General features: G+C 45.7%; 1 protein-coding gene across 1 annotated transcript in view; it reads left to right on the top strand.

Annotated features, from left to right (window-relative positions):
* DLGAP2 (DLG associated protein 2) overlaps nucleotides 1-14,105 on the top strand; it is a 698,275-nt gene that overhangs the window by 618,630 nt on the left and 65,540 nt on the right. The window contains exons 6-7 of the mRNA XM_064369784.1: nucleotides 2,253-2,400; nucleotides 8,626-8,845. Coding sequence (XP_064225854.1) covers nucleotides 2,253-2,400; nucleotides 8,626-8,845 — 368 coding nt within the window. The remainder of the gene's footprint in view (nucleotides 1-2,252; nucleotides 2,401-8,625; nucleotides 8,846-14,105) is intronic.

Raw genomic sequence — 14,105 nt, 5'->3', positions numbered from 1 at the left:
CTTCTCCTGTCAGATCCCATTTATAGAAATGAAAAGATGCTCTCTGTATTTCGAATGAGCACATATAGTATGAAAAATTTTTCTTAACTATCTCCTTAGCACAACCTGCATAGAACCCTTACTGCTTTCAAAGGAGATGGTTTACGCTGTGTATTTTAAAGCGTGTTTAGATGGATCTAAACAGCTGAGGCCAGAGGCCCGTTCAGAAGTTGCCTTTGTTACATACATTTGTTCTCATAAAAACCTAAGTCACAGAGGAGGTTTTCAGGCTGGATTCAGCAAGCAGCTCTGGAACCATCCACAATGGCAAGAAAAAGGTTGAACACCAGGAATCCTGCTGTACTTTGTCTCCTGGGATTATGGATTCACCTGCCCGGCTTTCCCTCTCACAGTGTGTGGATGACAATCTGAGGGGAGCAACATCCTAAAGGCAAAAGCAGAACAAAAACATGTCTGTGTCATTCTAGAACACTTTTCACTTTTTTTTTAATTTTCTGAGCTACTAAGTCTATATAGCAAAATTTGTTTTCGTTTCTGACAACTGGGATGCCATGGGAATTTCCACTTGGAAGGATAATCAAAGGGGTTGAAAGTCAACTTCAAACTGGCTGGGGACGTCTGGGGAGGATTTTCTGGGGAAGAGCCAGGCAGATTTTGTGGGGCAGGCTGTGCTGAGGGCTTCACCGTGTGTCACGTGGCACAGCGGCCAGAGGGTGCATCCCCCAGTCTTGATGGGACCCCTGACCCCAGTCCTAGTTCTTGAGTTTTGATCTGTGGCTGTGGAGGACAGCTGGCCTTCTGGGACTCCATATGATAAAACGCTAAACCCTTATAATATTTTTTAAAAGCCTCTTAAGCCAAATGAGGCTAGGGTTTTGTTTGTTGTTTTTTAACTATTAAAAAGTCTGTGGTATCAAAGGATGGGATCTTTTGGGCTCCATGTTCCTGTGACTCAGCAGCTGTGACCTTGGGATTTTAAGCATGAACCCCGAGCCAGGCTGCATGGACTCAGACGGGAGCGCTGCCCCCACCCCGCCTGAGCCTGAGCATGTGGCCTGGCACCAATGCACATCTCATGCCACGTTCGTAGGAGGAGCGTTGGGAAGAGGCCTGGTTTATAGGACTAATGTAAAAATTAAATGGGTTAGGACAATGCAAAACACTTATTGGCATCTCTGGTGTAATCATTCATAGAAAATGTTAGCTATTGTGAGTCTGTGTTTCAAAAAAATTATTAGCTTTCTTCAATGGTAACATTTATGTGTCACACCCTATTTTGAAACAAAGAGAATAATTGATAGAATACGTATTTGAAACACAGACTCGCAAAATACATGGATCCACCTGTGAGGGCCGTCCAGCAACCACCACCGGGGTCACGAGCCGTGTCTCTGAGGTCATCACTTCATTCGCACACCAGGCACTGGTTAGCAACTGTGGACACCAGATCCAGAGGATGAGAATCCTTCTTTTAGGTTTTCTCTGTCAAGAAGGCAACCTCAATTTGAGAATGTTAAAATGCAAAACGGTGGTATTAATCAGAAGGGACAGCTGTTATATTGGAAGAAAATTGGTAACTGGTAGAAACTGAAGCTAAGTTGGCTCTTTGGTTGCCAAACATCAGCAAGGTTCTTCCGTGCTTTTAACATTTCACAAAATGGCAAGAAGGAAGACCAGAGAACACTGATTTTTTAAGGGAGTTTAGAAGAAAACGACCATTGTGATAATACAATGGATTTCACTCAGCTTCCTCCTTCTATTACCTTTGCTGATACTGCATAACCTGGACAACTTTGCATAAGTTAAAACTGAAAGTGAGCCTTGTATTTTTTTCCATTATTTTTTTAAAATATGTAAAGTTGCCAGAGAGCTAATAATTTTTATGAGACTCTCAGTCTTTTGGCTTCAGTTCAGGAGCTGAGTTTGCTATTGTGCTGTGTATGACTTACTAGAGCTTTCAGCACTTCTTTATTTTTTTAATATAGAATGATCCTAATTTCACTACCTGGCCATAAAATCTCAGGTTTCAAAGGCAATTTTGTAAATAACCTCCCCTATTACTTTTGATGAAATTCAAATTTGTAAATGCGAATCTCAGAATATTTGCACAAGGCAAAGTTATCCATCAAAAGACACAGACATTCGGCTGGAAGTGTGACAACAGCCTCTCGGTGTGGGTGAACGGTCGTTCCCATCTCTGGCCTGCAGTGGGTGCTCACAGAATGCCTTTTCTCCTTTCTTCTTTCCTGTAGCCAGAGCTACCTGCAAGCTGCAAGCGACGTGCCTGTTGGCCACAGCCTGGACCCCGCCGCGAACTACAACTCCCCGAAATTCCGCTCCCGGAACCAGAGCTACATGAGGGCCGTCAGCACCCTGAGCCAGGCCAGCTGCGTGAGCCAGGTCGGGGTCCCTTCGCCATTTCTCCCTGGGGTCCAGTCTCCCGAGCCAGCTGGCCTCACGAGGCCCTGGCTGCACAGGCGGTGATGGCACTGCCCTCCCGGTCAGCGGCGCTCGTGTGAGACCACGGCGCAGGGGGTTCCACCTGGAATCAGCTCTGGCTGATTAAACACTCGTGAACTTATTCTTTTCGACACTTATAACTCTATATCCTTTTTGCATTGTTGATTTTTTTTCTGAGGAAGCAGTGACGGAAAGGCTGGTCATCTCGGCCTCTCTCCTTCATAAAGCACAGGCTTTCTTCCTTCTCCTCAGGACATTTTTACAATAAAAAGGGGCCAGGGAAAGGCTCTGGCAGTGTGGCTTTCAGCTGTGTCCCCCGAATTGCGCCTCAGAAGGTCCTATGAGGGGACTGCCTGGTGTCACTCACAGAGACCTGCCGGTCGGGCTCACTCCAGGACAGGACTTATTTCAGGACAGGCACAGCGGCCGTGAGAAGCGTCCCTGGGCACCAAGGGAGGGCTGGTGTGAAAATCAGGTCCCTGAGACATGGGGGCTGTGAAAGGGAGGCCCCCCTGCTCCCCCACCCATGGTGGACAGGGCTGAGAACAAACAGTGACAAAATGGGCAGGTGTCATTCATTCTAATCATCCTATATTATACAGCAAAGAAGAATGGAAATTTTATAATTTTAATTAAACATGTTGCTTACTAATTTAAATGCCTTTGAAAACGGTACTTGAGCCGACCTTGAGTTTGTACACCTAACTTTCCTCTGACTACGTGTGGAGTAGGGATTAAGAGCCTGGGCTTTCCATGCCCTCCTGTGATGCAGATAGAGGGTGACAAAGTATGCAGCAAATTTTGGATGTTATTAGGTAAAGAGTCCAGAATATACTAAGCACTCAAAAATGATAGCCCTTATTATGACCATGATAACAATAAGTAGTCGTATGTGCTTCTGGGCAGGCTCTCCTGGCTGCAGATCGTGCTGTGAGCTCTGGGTAGCACACCCGGGATGCGTAAGCACAAGTCTTTCTTCTGCCGCAGTCTTTACATTCCTTACGAGATAGTCTATTCATTTTGCAGTTTTTTTTTTTCTCATCAGAAAGTTGTACTCTGAACTTTTTCCACTGAACTATTAAGGTTTTTCCTATTCCACACCTCAAGAAGGATACAACCTCTTTTATCTACTCAGATACTACTCTTCCAGAAATGGGATTAAGTTCTTATCTTCAGCAGGATCTGCACTGACTTTTTCCTAATGACAAGGAAAGACCATCCCTGGCCCTGCACTCAAGTCCTGGGCAAACAGGAATGGGGGGTCATCCAGCCCCTGCTCCCAGCCAGCGCCTGGCAAACAGTAACAACTGATCCTCAGCAACCAGATAATTGTAATTATTTAATAACTGAGGAAACATTCTATTTCAGCATAAAGTCCAAGATGAATCTGGGAGACCCTAATTAACTAAACAGAGTAACCGAAAGTAAATGACACATTGTAACTTTCTCCCTACACAGGGATGAGGAAACAGTAGAACTTCCTTATTTTAAAGCTACCACCTTCCCTTTCAGTTGATATAACCTAGTTTACCAAAATACAGCTTTTAAACAGGCATAACCCAACAAAAGGTTTAAACAGAAGTGCAAAGTTATCTCATCAGAGATATGGACGTGCATCTCTAATGCTTTCCACAAACAAGTTTCAATTAAATGGATTTCAGGCCTCTTTAAGTGCTCTTATGAAACCATAAGAGGCTCTCTGCAGCTCGTCATTTTGGGGGTAAATGTGAGCTAAACATACTAGTTCTTTTGTCATCCTGCTTTCGATGAACCCAAGATGGGATCTACAAAAATAAGTCGGTAAAAATAACATTTTCTCGCATCTTTTTCTATCTGAAAGGATTCATCGTTGAAAACAATGGTTAAGCAGACAGGTTGGGGGTTGGGGGTTTATTTAACGACTTTGAAATTTAGAATTCTAAGTCATTCCCATTGCAGAGTTCCATGGCATGACTTTAAATTGAACTCAATATTGAATTATTTAAAAAAAAATACTATTATTTAAAATAATCCTGGAACGCTGGTGGTAGGTGGGACTGTATCACACCCAGAAACACACTTCCACGATTGTCCAGCCCTAGGCCACAAAACCCAACAATTCAGGAAAGAGGGGGCAGTTCCCATGGACCAGGGTGGGATGTGTGGAATCACTAACACTTCGGACTCGGGAGAGACGTGAATTTGATGAGAAACCAAAGTTTGTTAAAAGTTTGCTGTTAAAAGTTTGCCCTTTATCTCTAACACTCAATTTTTTTCTCAAGCACAAAAAGGGAATTTAAAATCTAACCGAAGTCTTGTGAGAGATGCTTATGTCTATGCCATTTCCTGATGGCAACCTCAGTAGCTGGGCTCTGCTTGGGCTTCCTGCAGCTCATGAACTCATGAGAGGAAGTCCGTGTGTCCCCCAGAGTCTCGGCGGGAGGTCTGGGTGTCCTGAGTGTCTCAGCGGGAGGTCTGGGTGTCATGAGAGTCTCAGCCAGGAGGTCTGAGTGTCTGTCCCCCCAACCTCCAGAGAGTCTAGTGGGAGGTCCAGGTGTCCCGAGAGTCTCGGCAGGAAGTCTGGGTGTCCCAAGAGTCTCAGCAGGAGGTCTGGGTGTCCCAAGAGTCTCAGCAGGAGGTCTGGGTGTCCCAAGAGTCTTGGCAGGAGGTCTGGGTGTCCTGAGTGTCTCAGCCAGGAGGTTCAGGTGTCTGCCCCTCCCACCACCTCCAGAGAGTCTCAGCAGGAAGTCTTTGTGTCCCAAGAGTTTTGGGAGGTCTGAGTGAATGATCATTTTAATTCCCTGCTGAACCAACTTAAGATGCTCCTCACTCTTTACTTGTTTGGGTAGGAGGAGGCCCCTTCATGTCTAGAACCTCATTGACAAGCCTTTGTAGCTGGAAGCATAGCGGAGGGTCCTGCTGAGATGTCAGCTTCTGTTTTTGAAATGCGCACACCAGGTTAATGGGTTCTCTTCTTCAGGAGCGAGGGCAGCAGGGCTGGGCTTGCAGAAGGGTGTCCACTGAGGCGTACGCAGGCCTTACACAGATTCTGACCTCATGCTGTCTACAACAGATCTTTGACATGAATGACACAATCTAAGGCTTTTCTGTAAAATTCTACTTAAGTGAAAACTTAGATTGGAAGAAATTCATGGTCCAGAAAAACGTCCTATTTCCAAGCCAGTCTGCATGTTTCCAAGCACTTTGCTGGGTTCCTGAGGCCATCTCACTAGCTGTGTCCTGGTTGTGCCTGCCTGAGTTTGTCTGTCTCTGTCCAGTGTCAGGAATCCTTAGACCTTTCCGGAAAAGGCCATCTTGCCAGCGTTGTGCCAAGTCTTTCTCCAGCGCGGCGTCCGTCTGTCTCCCTGCAGGTGGCTTCAGGCTTCACTGCCCTTCGCTCACCCTCTGTCTCTCCAGGGCCAGTGCTGGGTTAGGCTCACTCAGACTTTTTGAGGAGCGGGGCCGTCCTTCCAGCACATAGGTAACCTCAGGGCAAAACCAGAGAGGTCCACAGGTCTGAACTTGGAGGCGGCAGCGGTGTGCCTGCGAGACGGAGAACCTGATTCTTTGACCTTGCCTTTCACTCTGCTGACAGCTAGAGGAAAAGACTAGTCTGGTGTTAAAACAGTGGGTTTTTAAAATGCATCTGCCAACATAATCCAGGAGTTTCAGGAAGTTGTTGGTGCTTTGGGCTCTCATACATCCCTGGGAGAACCAAGAAGAGAGATAACCTGAATGGGAGTGGTGAGGGGAGAAAGAGAGAGGGGAAAAGGAAGGAAAGGAAGGAAGGGAGGGAAGGAGGGAGGGAAAGGCACACAGAGAAACAGAGAGGAAGGAGGGAGGAAGGAAAATAGCATCTGGTTTTGAAGGAAAACTGAGCAAAGACAGAGAAGTGAGCGTTTGCTGACTGCTTGTAGCTAGGTCCCTGATGTGAATGTGTCCAGCATGGGACCCCAGCTTCTCCCCAGCCGCATATGAGGGACCACCCTGGAGAAAGTGACCACCCAGCTGAGGTCTGCAGCTGTGGAGAGCAAAGGGGACGGAAGTGGGGAGAGATTATGGCAGAGAGAGGGATCAGCTTGTTCATCCTCAGAAGCAAAAGAGATGGAGGGTGGTCTGGGGGATGGCGTGACTTTCTACATCTTGAGGGTGTGGCTCCCATTCAGGAAGGGGTGCAGAATCTGTCTGGTGGGGAGCAGTGGCCGGACCCCGGAGGGCTGTGCTAAGGAATCTGTGCTCAGCTCGAACACTGTGCTGGTGAAAACATCAAACTGTGGAATGGTGCTAGACTAAGACAGAGATACACAGTCATGGGCAGCCGTGAGGATGTGGCAGGGTGGAGGAGAGGGAGAGAAGACGGCCAAAGTACAAAGGAGAAACTGAGGCCTGAGAGCAGCAGGTGGGCTTGAAGGGTGAATCCAGATGCCTGGGACCTGCCAGAGGTCCAGGTGGACTCCCGGGTTTCCAGCCAAGGTCTCTACAGCAGGAGGGGTGGGACGAGGAGATGACCCACAGGTGGAAGGAGGCTGTGTCTGCACCATGGGGGCTGCTCCTGCCCCTTCCCCAAGCCCCGATGCTTCCAGAGAGCCTGGCCCTCGTTCACAGGTGTCACGAGCAAGCATCCCAATTGCACATGCATGTTGACATGTGTGAGATGTGCCCTGGGGGAGACCCACAGGCTATGATGAGAACTGGAAGAGAGGGGTCACTGGTCACGGTCCCAGTCACCTGGTTTCCCTCTGTGCTGTGCCACGGCCTCTGTCTCTGAGGCTTGTGTAATCAACCTGTGTTGAGCTTTCCATTCTGAAAATCCTTATTCCTTCCATCTGGTCTCTGCAACACAGTTTCAGTCCAATATTCTACTTTGTTGGGTTTCCATTTAAAACCTCCCCATTTGGGCCAGGCACAGTGGCTCACGCCTGAAATCCCAGCACTTCGGGAGGCCGAGGCGGGTGGATCACCTGAGGTCTGGTTTCAAGACCAGTCTGGCCAATATGGCGAAACCCTGTCTCTACCAAAAATACAAAAATTAGCCAGGCATGGTTATTAGCCAGGCATGGTGGGTAATTATGGGCTCCTGTAATCCCAGCTACTCAGGAGGCTGAGGCAGGAGAATTGCTTGAACCTGGGAGATGGAGGTAGCAGTGAGCTGAGATCACGCCCCTGCACTCCAGCCTGGGCAACAAAGCAAGACCCCATCTCAAAACAAACAAACAAACAAAACCAAAATATCTAGATTTAGCTCATGGGAACGCACCATAACGGCCACCAGGAGACTCAGGGGCCTCACATTGCCTCCTGGTCAACCACCCTAAGCCACGGCGGTGACTCACCCAGCAGCCACGTCAGCGTGGGCACATCCACTGAGATCCCCACCACTCAAGCCAGGATGAGTTTTCTTCAAATGCAGTTGAAACATTTAGGGCCCCAGGGTGACTCCATACCTGGAAATTAAACATAGGCTGGATAATAAGTGCTTTATCTGCTAAACTATCCAATGAAGTGAGTATACTAATATCCTAACCTAAAGAAGAAGAAGAAAAAGGCTGGAATTTAGGTAGCACAACACACTTTATGTGACAAAAACACCAATACAGCCGTTTCTTTCTCGCCTCGACTCAGATGTGTGCTGCAGTAATGGTAAGGAGATGGGTTCAGAAGCCAAATTTGTGACTGGTTGCTGTGGCAATGGGTAGAAGCAGGCGCCCCATTCTGAAAAAGAGCTGAGGAGTGTATGCACTTAATGTGCTTTCCCTGACACGGCCTCAGCACCTGGAGCCATCGTGCCATAAGTAGCTTGAAAGGTGACACAGTTGTGGGGAGAGAGAAGGAAGAAATCGATTCTGAACACTTACTTTGTACCAGCTACTTTGCTAATCTTTTACAAGTTCTGTCTCTCTTAAACGTTGTAATAACTGTCAGCCATACCTTGAAGGTTTGCCTGGTGGGTCCCCAGAACTTCATCAACACTTGGAATTGGCTGTTTGCCTAAGTGTTTTGTAAGGGATAACCCAATGATCCATTTCCCAAGCTCAGCCAATGTCCACTGTGATCTCAAGTTAGCTCTGCTGAACTATGAGGCCGTGAAGGGGTGCCAGGGAGTGAGTGCGCCCTCCTGGCTCTCTCTAACGCGGCAATAGTGACCCTGGAGGGCCGGGACATCACATGTGCTGTTGATGATTGCAGGTGAGCGAGGCGGAGGTCAATGGGCAGTTCGAATCCGTATGCGAGTCCGTCTTCAGCGAAGTCGAATCTCAGGCCATGGACGCCCTCGACCTCCCGGGATGTTTCCGAACAAGGAGTCACAGCTACCTTCGAGCCATTCAAGCCGGCTACTCCCAAGATGACGAATGTATCCCCATGATGACACCCTCCGACATCACCTCCACCATCAGGTCAACAGCAGGTAAGAGAACGCCACTTTCAGCCTTCCCGCAGGGACTCTGCAGGTGCACCTCCCTTTATCGTAGAAGGAGCGGGTGCCTGCAGCACCACAGGTACAATGTGCTCTCCTGACATAAGTAACATTTCCTAATTGCATTTGTCACACTGTTGCATTCGCAAGGGTGCTTTGTCTCTTGGAAATAACCTTTCTTCTTCTTAGAGTGAAATCTACTAATTATCAAGCTTCCTGAAAATGATCAAGTATAACTTTTAGAAAGTTTTACAGATTAGAAAAGAAAATAGAAGTGCTAACATTTGGAAGGTGATCAAGTTTTAAATAGCAAAGTTTAATAGGTTGCACTGAGATTTTGGCTGATGAGCGGCGGTCACTCTCAGGCTTCCCGTAGCGATGTCCAGCCGGTCTCTTGCTCAGTAAGCAGATCTGCAAACATGACTCGCTGCCGCTGAGCAGATCCATCATTATCACAGATGCACTAATCATCTTAGACCTCTGAAGACTCGGCGCCTCAATGTCCTATAGTTCTCATGGAAAACCATACCCACCCCTTTGAAAATTTACCATCCAACCTAAATATCACTGCCTAATATGTTATTATTTCTATAACACGATGAATATACATGGCCTGGAGAAACCCATAAAACACAGCAAGCAATAAAAGCTCACGGCATGGCACATAGCGGCTAAGGAGAAGAGCTATAAAATAACACTGTCAGGGAGTGAGGTGTTCTGAATACCAGAGGGTCTGGAGCGCTGCAGCGGTATCTTAGGAATTTAAAGGACAGCTCTGCGGGGAAATAGAACACAGTTATGTTCATGATAAATCACATTAGCAACAGCAGACACAACAGGAGAGAAGCAAAGAGAAGTTCAGGCAGGACTGTGTGAGACCCGTGAATAGGTCCTGGTTTGTTTCAATGCTAAAGTGAACAAGAATTCCAGGAGATTGCACTTCGCAGAATTACAAACTGCAGAATCACACCACGGTATACAATCAGTACTATCACTGTGCTTTGTGGAGAATATTGTGTAGCAGTGTCTGTGCATGGAAGAGGAGGAGCTGCATTCAAACCACGTTCCGTCCCATCCTCACTGTAAGCCCTTGTGCTTGTTCTCTTTGCTGACTCTCAGCTTCTGCGGTATTCAAAAGAAGTTGAGGCCATGGATAATTTATTGACATAAGCTTAAAGATTATTTTTCAGAGAAAGCTGCGGGTTCTCAGTGTGCTTTTTATGTGCCAGAGGTTTCTTCGACGTTGAGCCATGCGCTTGGGGAGAAAGGCAACAGATCCTGGGTCTCTGGCTTCTCGCAGGGCTTGGTGTGCGAGGGAGGGCGGTGCCCAGGACCCGCCCAAGGGAAACCCACAGGCCTGACAACACAGCCCCGAGGCGCAGGCACCAGGTGGCTTGTGGGTGGCGGGTGTAGCCTCCTCTTGTCCTCTGGTGTGGCCTGCTCTGCTCACCCCTGCCCCGTGATGAAGTGTGGACCAGTTCTCACATTCTCTGCCCTGATGTGAATATAGAAAAAATTAGAATCAGGGAAGTCATGCGATTTACAATTACTGCATTGAAAAACAACACTCCAAGAGATCATTACTCATGTCTTCTCCAGTATTTGTTTACTGTCTCTTAGGAGCAAGTAAACAATTAAGCACTTGCATGGTCTTCAGAAATGCTTTGAAACAATGATTACCTCATAGCAAAGGACTTTATTGTTTTTAGGGCTGTCTTTATAGTGAGAATAAAAATAAAACAGATTTTACAGAGATATGAAACTGTTCTGAGCTCAGATTAAAATTTTAATTTATATGGATGCAATTTTTACCATGTGTATTTTGTATTCCAAAAATGCACATACCAAATAAATCACACAGAAAAAAAGATTCTATTCAGAGTTTCTACTGGATCTTTGCCTAGTTTTGAGTCAGAATTTCCTCTAAGTGATGCAGGGGACTGTCTGAGTTATGGGGGAGTCTGAGAATCCAATGAATAAAGAAATGAAAAGCACTAAGGGAGGTACGTAGCACCGTAGGGTTACAAGGTACCCTGTGAGGAAATGCACGTACGGATTAATCATTAACTCTCCTGTTTTCCATTTTACCCTAAGTATTCTATATTAAATATTTAAATCTTCATTCACTAAATAAGATTTAAATGACATACAGTATAGTCTATTTAATAAGATTATAAAGAAATGAAAAAGCCCTGTGTGGGAAAACAAAATTATGGAGGAAAACTATCAAAATGTACAGGACATAAGTGCCTAGATAATTGTGATAGCTAAATTTCAACTTTGATCCAAAGCTTCCTGTCAATAAGTCAAGTGGATTTCAAATTTTTCTACTTAAATACTTCTTACTTTTATATATAAACACTTGGAAATTAATATATTAACACTCACGTTCAATAGCTGTCCTTCGCTGATACATGTATGTCTGTATATGTGTGCCTGTGTGTACAAGGAGAGACGTTACTTTGACAGATTGATTTTCTTTTATGATTTTCTTTCTAAAACTAGCTCCTGAAAATAATTCCAAAGAGTTATTTTTGAAAACATTCCAAAATGAGTACTTTGAAGAATAAGATTTATTTATTCTTAAACATGTTACGTTATGCAGGCTCAAAAGATAAAAGTTGGTGTTATTATTAGATTGTTTCACCTTGTATAAATACAAATGTATAATATTCACATAATAAATTAAATATTGAATATATGCATGAAAGATGTACTGAGAATTTAAAAATATGTATTAGACCATCTGTTTTTTTTTTTTAATTTTTGCATTTTTTTAAGTTCTGGGGTACACGTGCAGATCTTGCAAGATTGTTACATAAGTACACACATGCCATGCATGGTGGTTTGCTGCATCCATCCCCTCATCACCTACGTTAGGTATTTAACAAAGACTTGACCAATGCAAATGCCCATCAAGGATAGACTAGATAACCACCATCTGTTTTAAACACGGACAGGTTGATGTTCCCGGAGGATGCTTTGTTGGTTTGGGGATACCGAGTTCACCCGGTTTTTCACTCAACTTTTAAAGGCAGCTGGTGATTCAGCTGAATAGCGCCTTTTAATTTACTCACCGGCCAACTCAAATAAGAACAGGATAAACATTCCCACATGCGTCAACGTTCCCTCATCCCCGTTTCTCTCATTTTGGAAAACGCTGCATATTGATTAGTGTCCTCTCCTTAAATGAAGTGGTTTTGAAAACATCTAACTTTCATTTCACACATGGCTTCTTTCTCATCTGTGAAATGATTTATCGGATTGCTTTACTTGCCCAAATACGCCTCTCACCCAATTTTTCCAGGAGGGAACATTATTGATATTGTGAAGGAAAATAATATAAAATTAGATTATAATGTTTTTTCTCTGGGTCAGAAATTTTCTCAACATATGATACAACTGATTGTAGAAGTCATTAAGACAAAGGGAAAATCTATAGAGAGCAGAGGAAACAGCCAAAGACAATTTTTTATTTATATTTCTATAGCAGTTTGTCTCCCAAGGGTGCACAGTAATTCCATTTCCAAGATAGATACTTGCCAAGGTACAGGAGAAAAATTATCTCTATATTGTGGTACCTTGAATATATTAGAGGTAGGATAACTATTTTTCAATACTATGTTTTTTTGTTGCTGTTTTAAAATTTTACTTCTTTGCTGACCTTCCTCTGAACAAATATGACTATGTATTTAATCCTTCCAATTTTAACCTTCTACAATAAAAGACAGTGGTTTACTTCATTTTACCTTTTCAGAAGAACATGTTTTCAGGTTCATGAGCCTGGGGAAGTTTCCTCATGGACTAAGTGTGTGGCCTCAACCTTCTGGTCCAGGGCCTGGTACGGTCGAGTTACTGTGTAACTGAGATGCAAGTTTGCATGACAAGATGATGAACATATGTTAAAACTTTAATTTGAAAAAGTAGAGAATTTAAAAGAAAAGAAACTGAAAGTGGATGTCAGCTGGGCTATTCACAAAATGTTTTGGCCCATAAAGATTATTTGAAATCATAAAATACCACAGGGTATATGCAGGCATGTCGGGCCACATAGACACCACTTGGGAGACCCGGCCGATGGCTGCCAAGCTCGCAGCACCCCAGGTGGGAGAGCCCGTCTGGCCACCGGCTGACTCAGGATGTCTCAGCAGACGTGCTGCTCAGGGACCAGGTGTGTGGAGCGCGGCCTTTCCAGGCCCACGTGCCTCTGACAGGCCCCTTGCCCCCCTCTCCTCCCTTCCCAGATGGCTGTCAAGGAGGCCCTGCAGCCAGCCTCTCTGTGGAGTCCAAATAAGACGCACTATATGGGGAAAGGCTTTGGGAAGGACATTTAGCTCTTTACTGGAAGAATGAGCAGCTGGACGTTTTGTAAAAGCCACAAAATCTGAAAACCAGAAGATTCCCCCAAATACGCCTTTTCCATGGGTCTGTCAGTCAAACACCAGGACTCCACAGGTAGGCCAGGCTCCGGCACAGACATCATTGCTCGGGGCATGTGACCTGCAGGGCTCCACAGGTAGGCCAGGCTCCAGCACAGACATCGTTGCTCGGGGCATGTGACCTGCAGGGCTCCACACACAGGCCAGGCTCCCGCACGGACATTGTTGCTCGGGGCACTGACTTGTAGCCTCAGGTCATTGCTTTCCACCAGTCAACAGCTTGCACTGCCAGGACCACGTGAACATCCCACAAGGTGATGAAAAGCCTCATTTCAGTAAACAAAGGAGCAGAGGACATGAATGAAAAAAGTCACACGTGATCCCTTTCTGTTTTAGAAACATAAGAAGTGAACTAGAGTAAAGAACAATCATCTATAGGCCAATTGAAGATTCTAAATAAAAGATCAAATTACATTTCTGTCATGAGCATTTATTAAGTGTTTGCCATGTGCCAGCTGCTGCACCAGGTGCTCTCTGAACACAGAAGCACTGAAGTCTGGCCCCAACGGCCTAAAGTCTGGAAACAGCTGCTCGTCAGCCGTGGCACGCCCGCTGGGTACTGTGAAGTGTGTGCAAACTGATCTGGAATCCCAGGGGAGAGCCAGCATAGCAGCGGCGTGCAGCGTCCGGACGTCTTCCACCTGCAGGAAGAACTGGGCTGAGACTTCAGGACTGAGCAGGACAAACCCGGATAGAGGGAGATACAAATGTTCCGTAAACCTCAACCCTCAGCTCTCAGTAGGTTTTGGTAAATACTGAAGTCATAGCAAATGTTCTGAAAACCTCAGCCCTCAGCCTGAGTGCCCTGAGCG

The sequence above is a fragment of the Aotus nancymaae genome, unplaced genomic scaffold (genome assembly GCF_030222135.1).
Source record: "Aotus nancymaae isolate 86718 unplaced genomic scaffold, 86718_ANA_hifiasm-v0.15.2.pri h1tg000090l, whole genome shotgun sequence".
Taxonomy (NCBI): Eukaryota; Metazoa; Chordata; class Mammalia; order Primates; family Aotidae; genus Aotus; species Aotus nancymaae.
The sequence above is the reverse complement of the archived record's forward strand: the minus strand, read 5'-3'. Positions and strand labels throughout refer to the sequence as shown.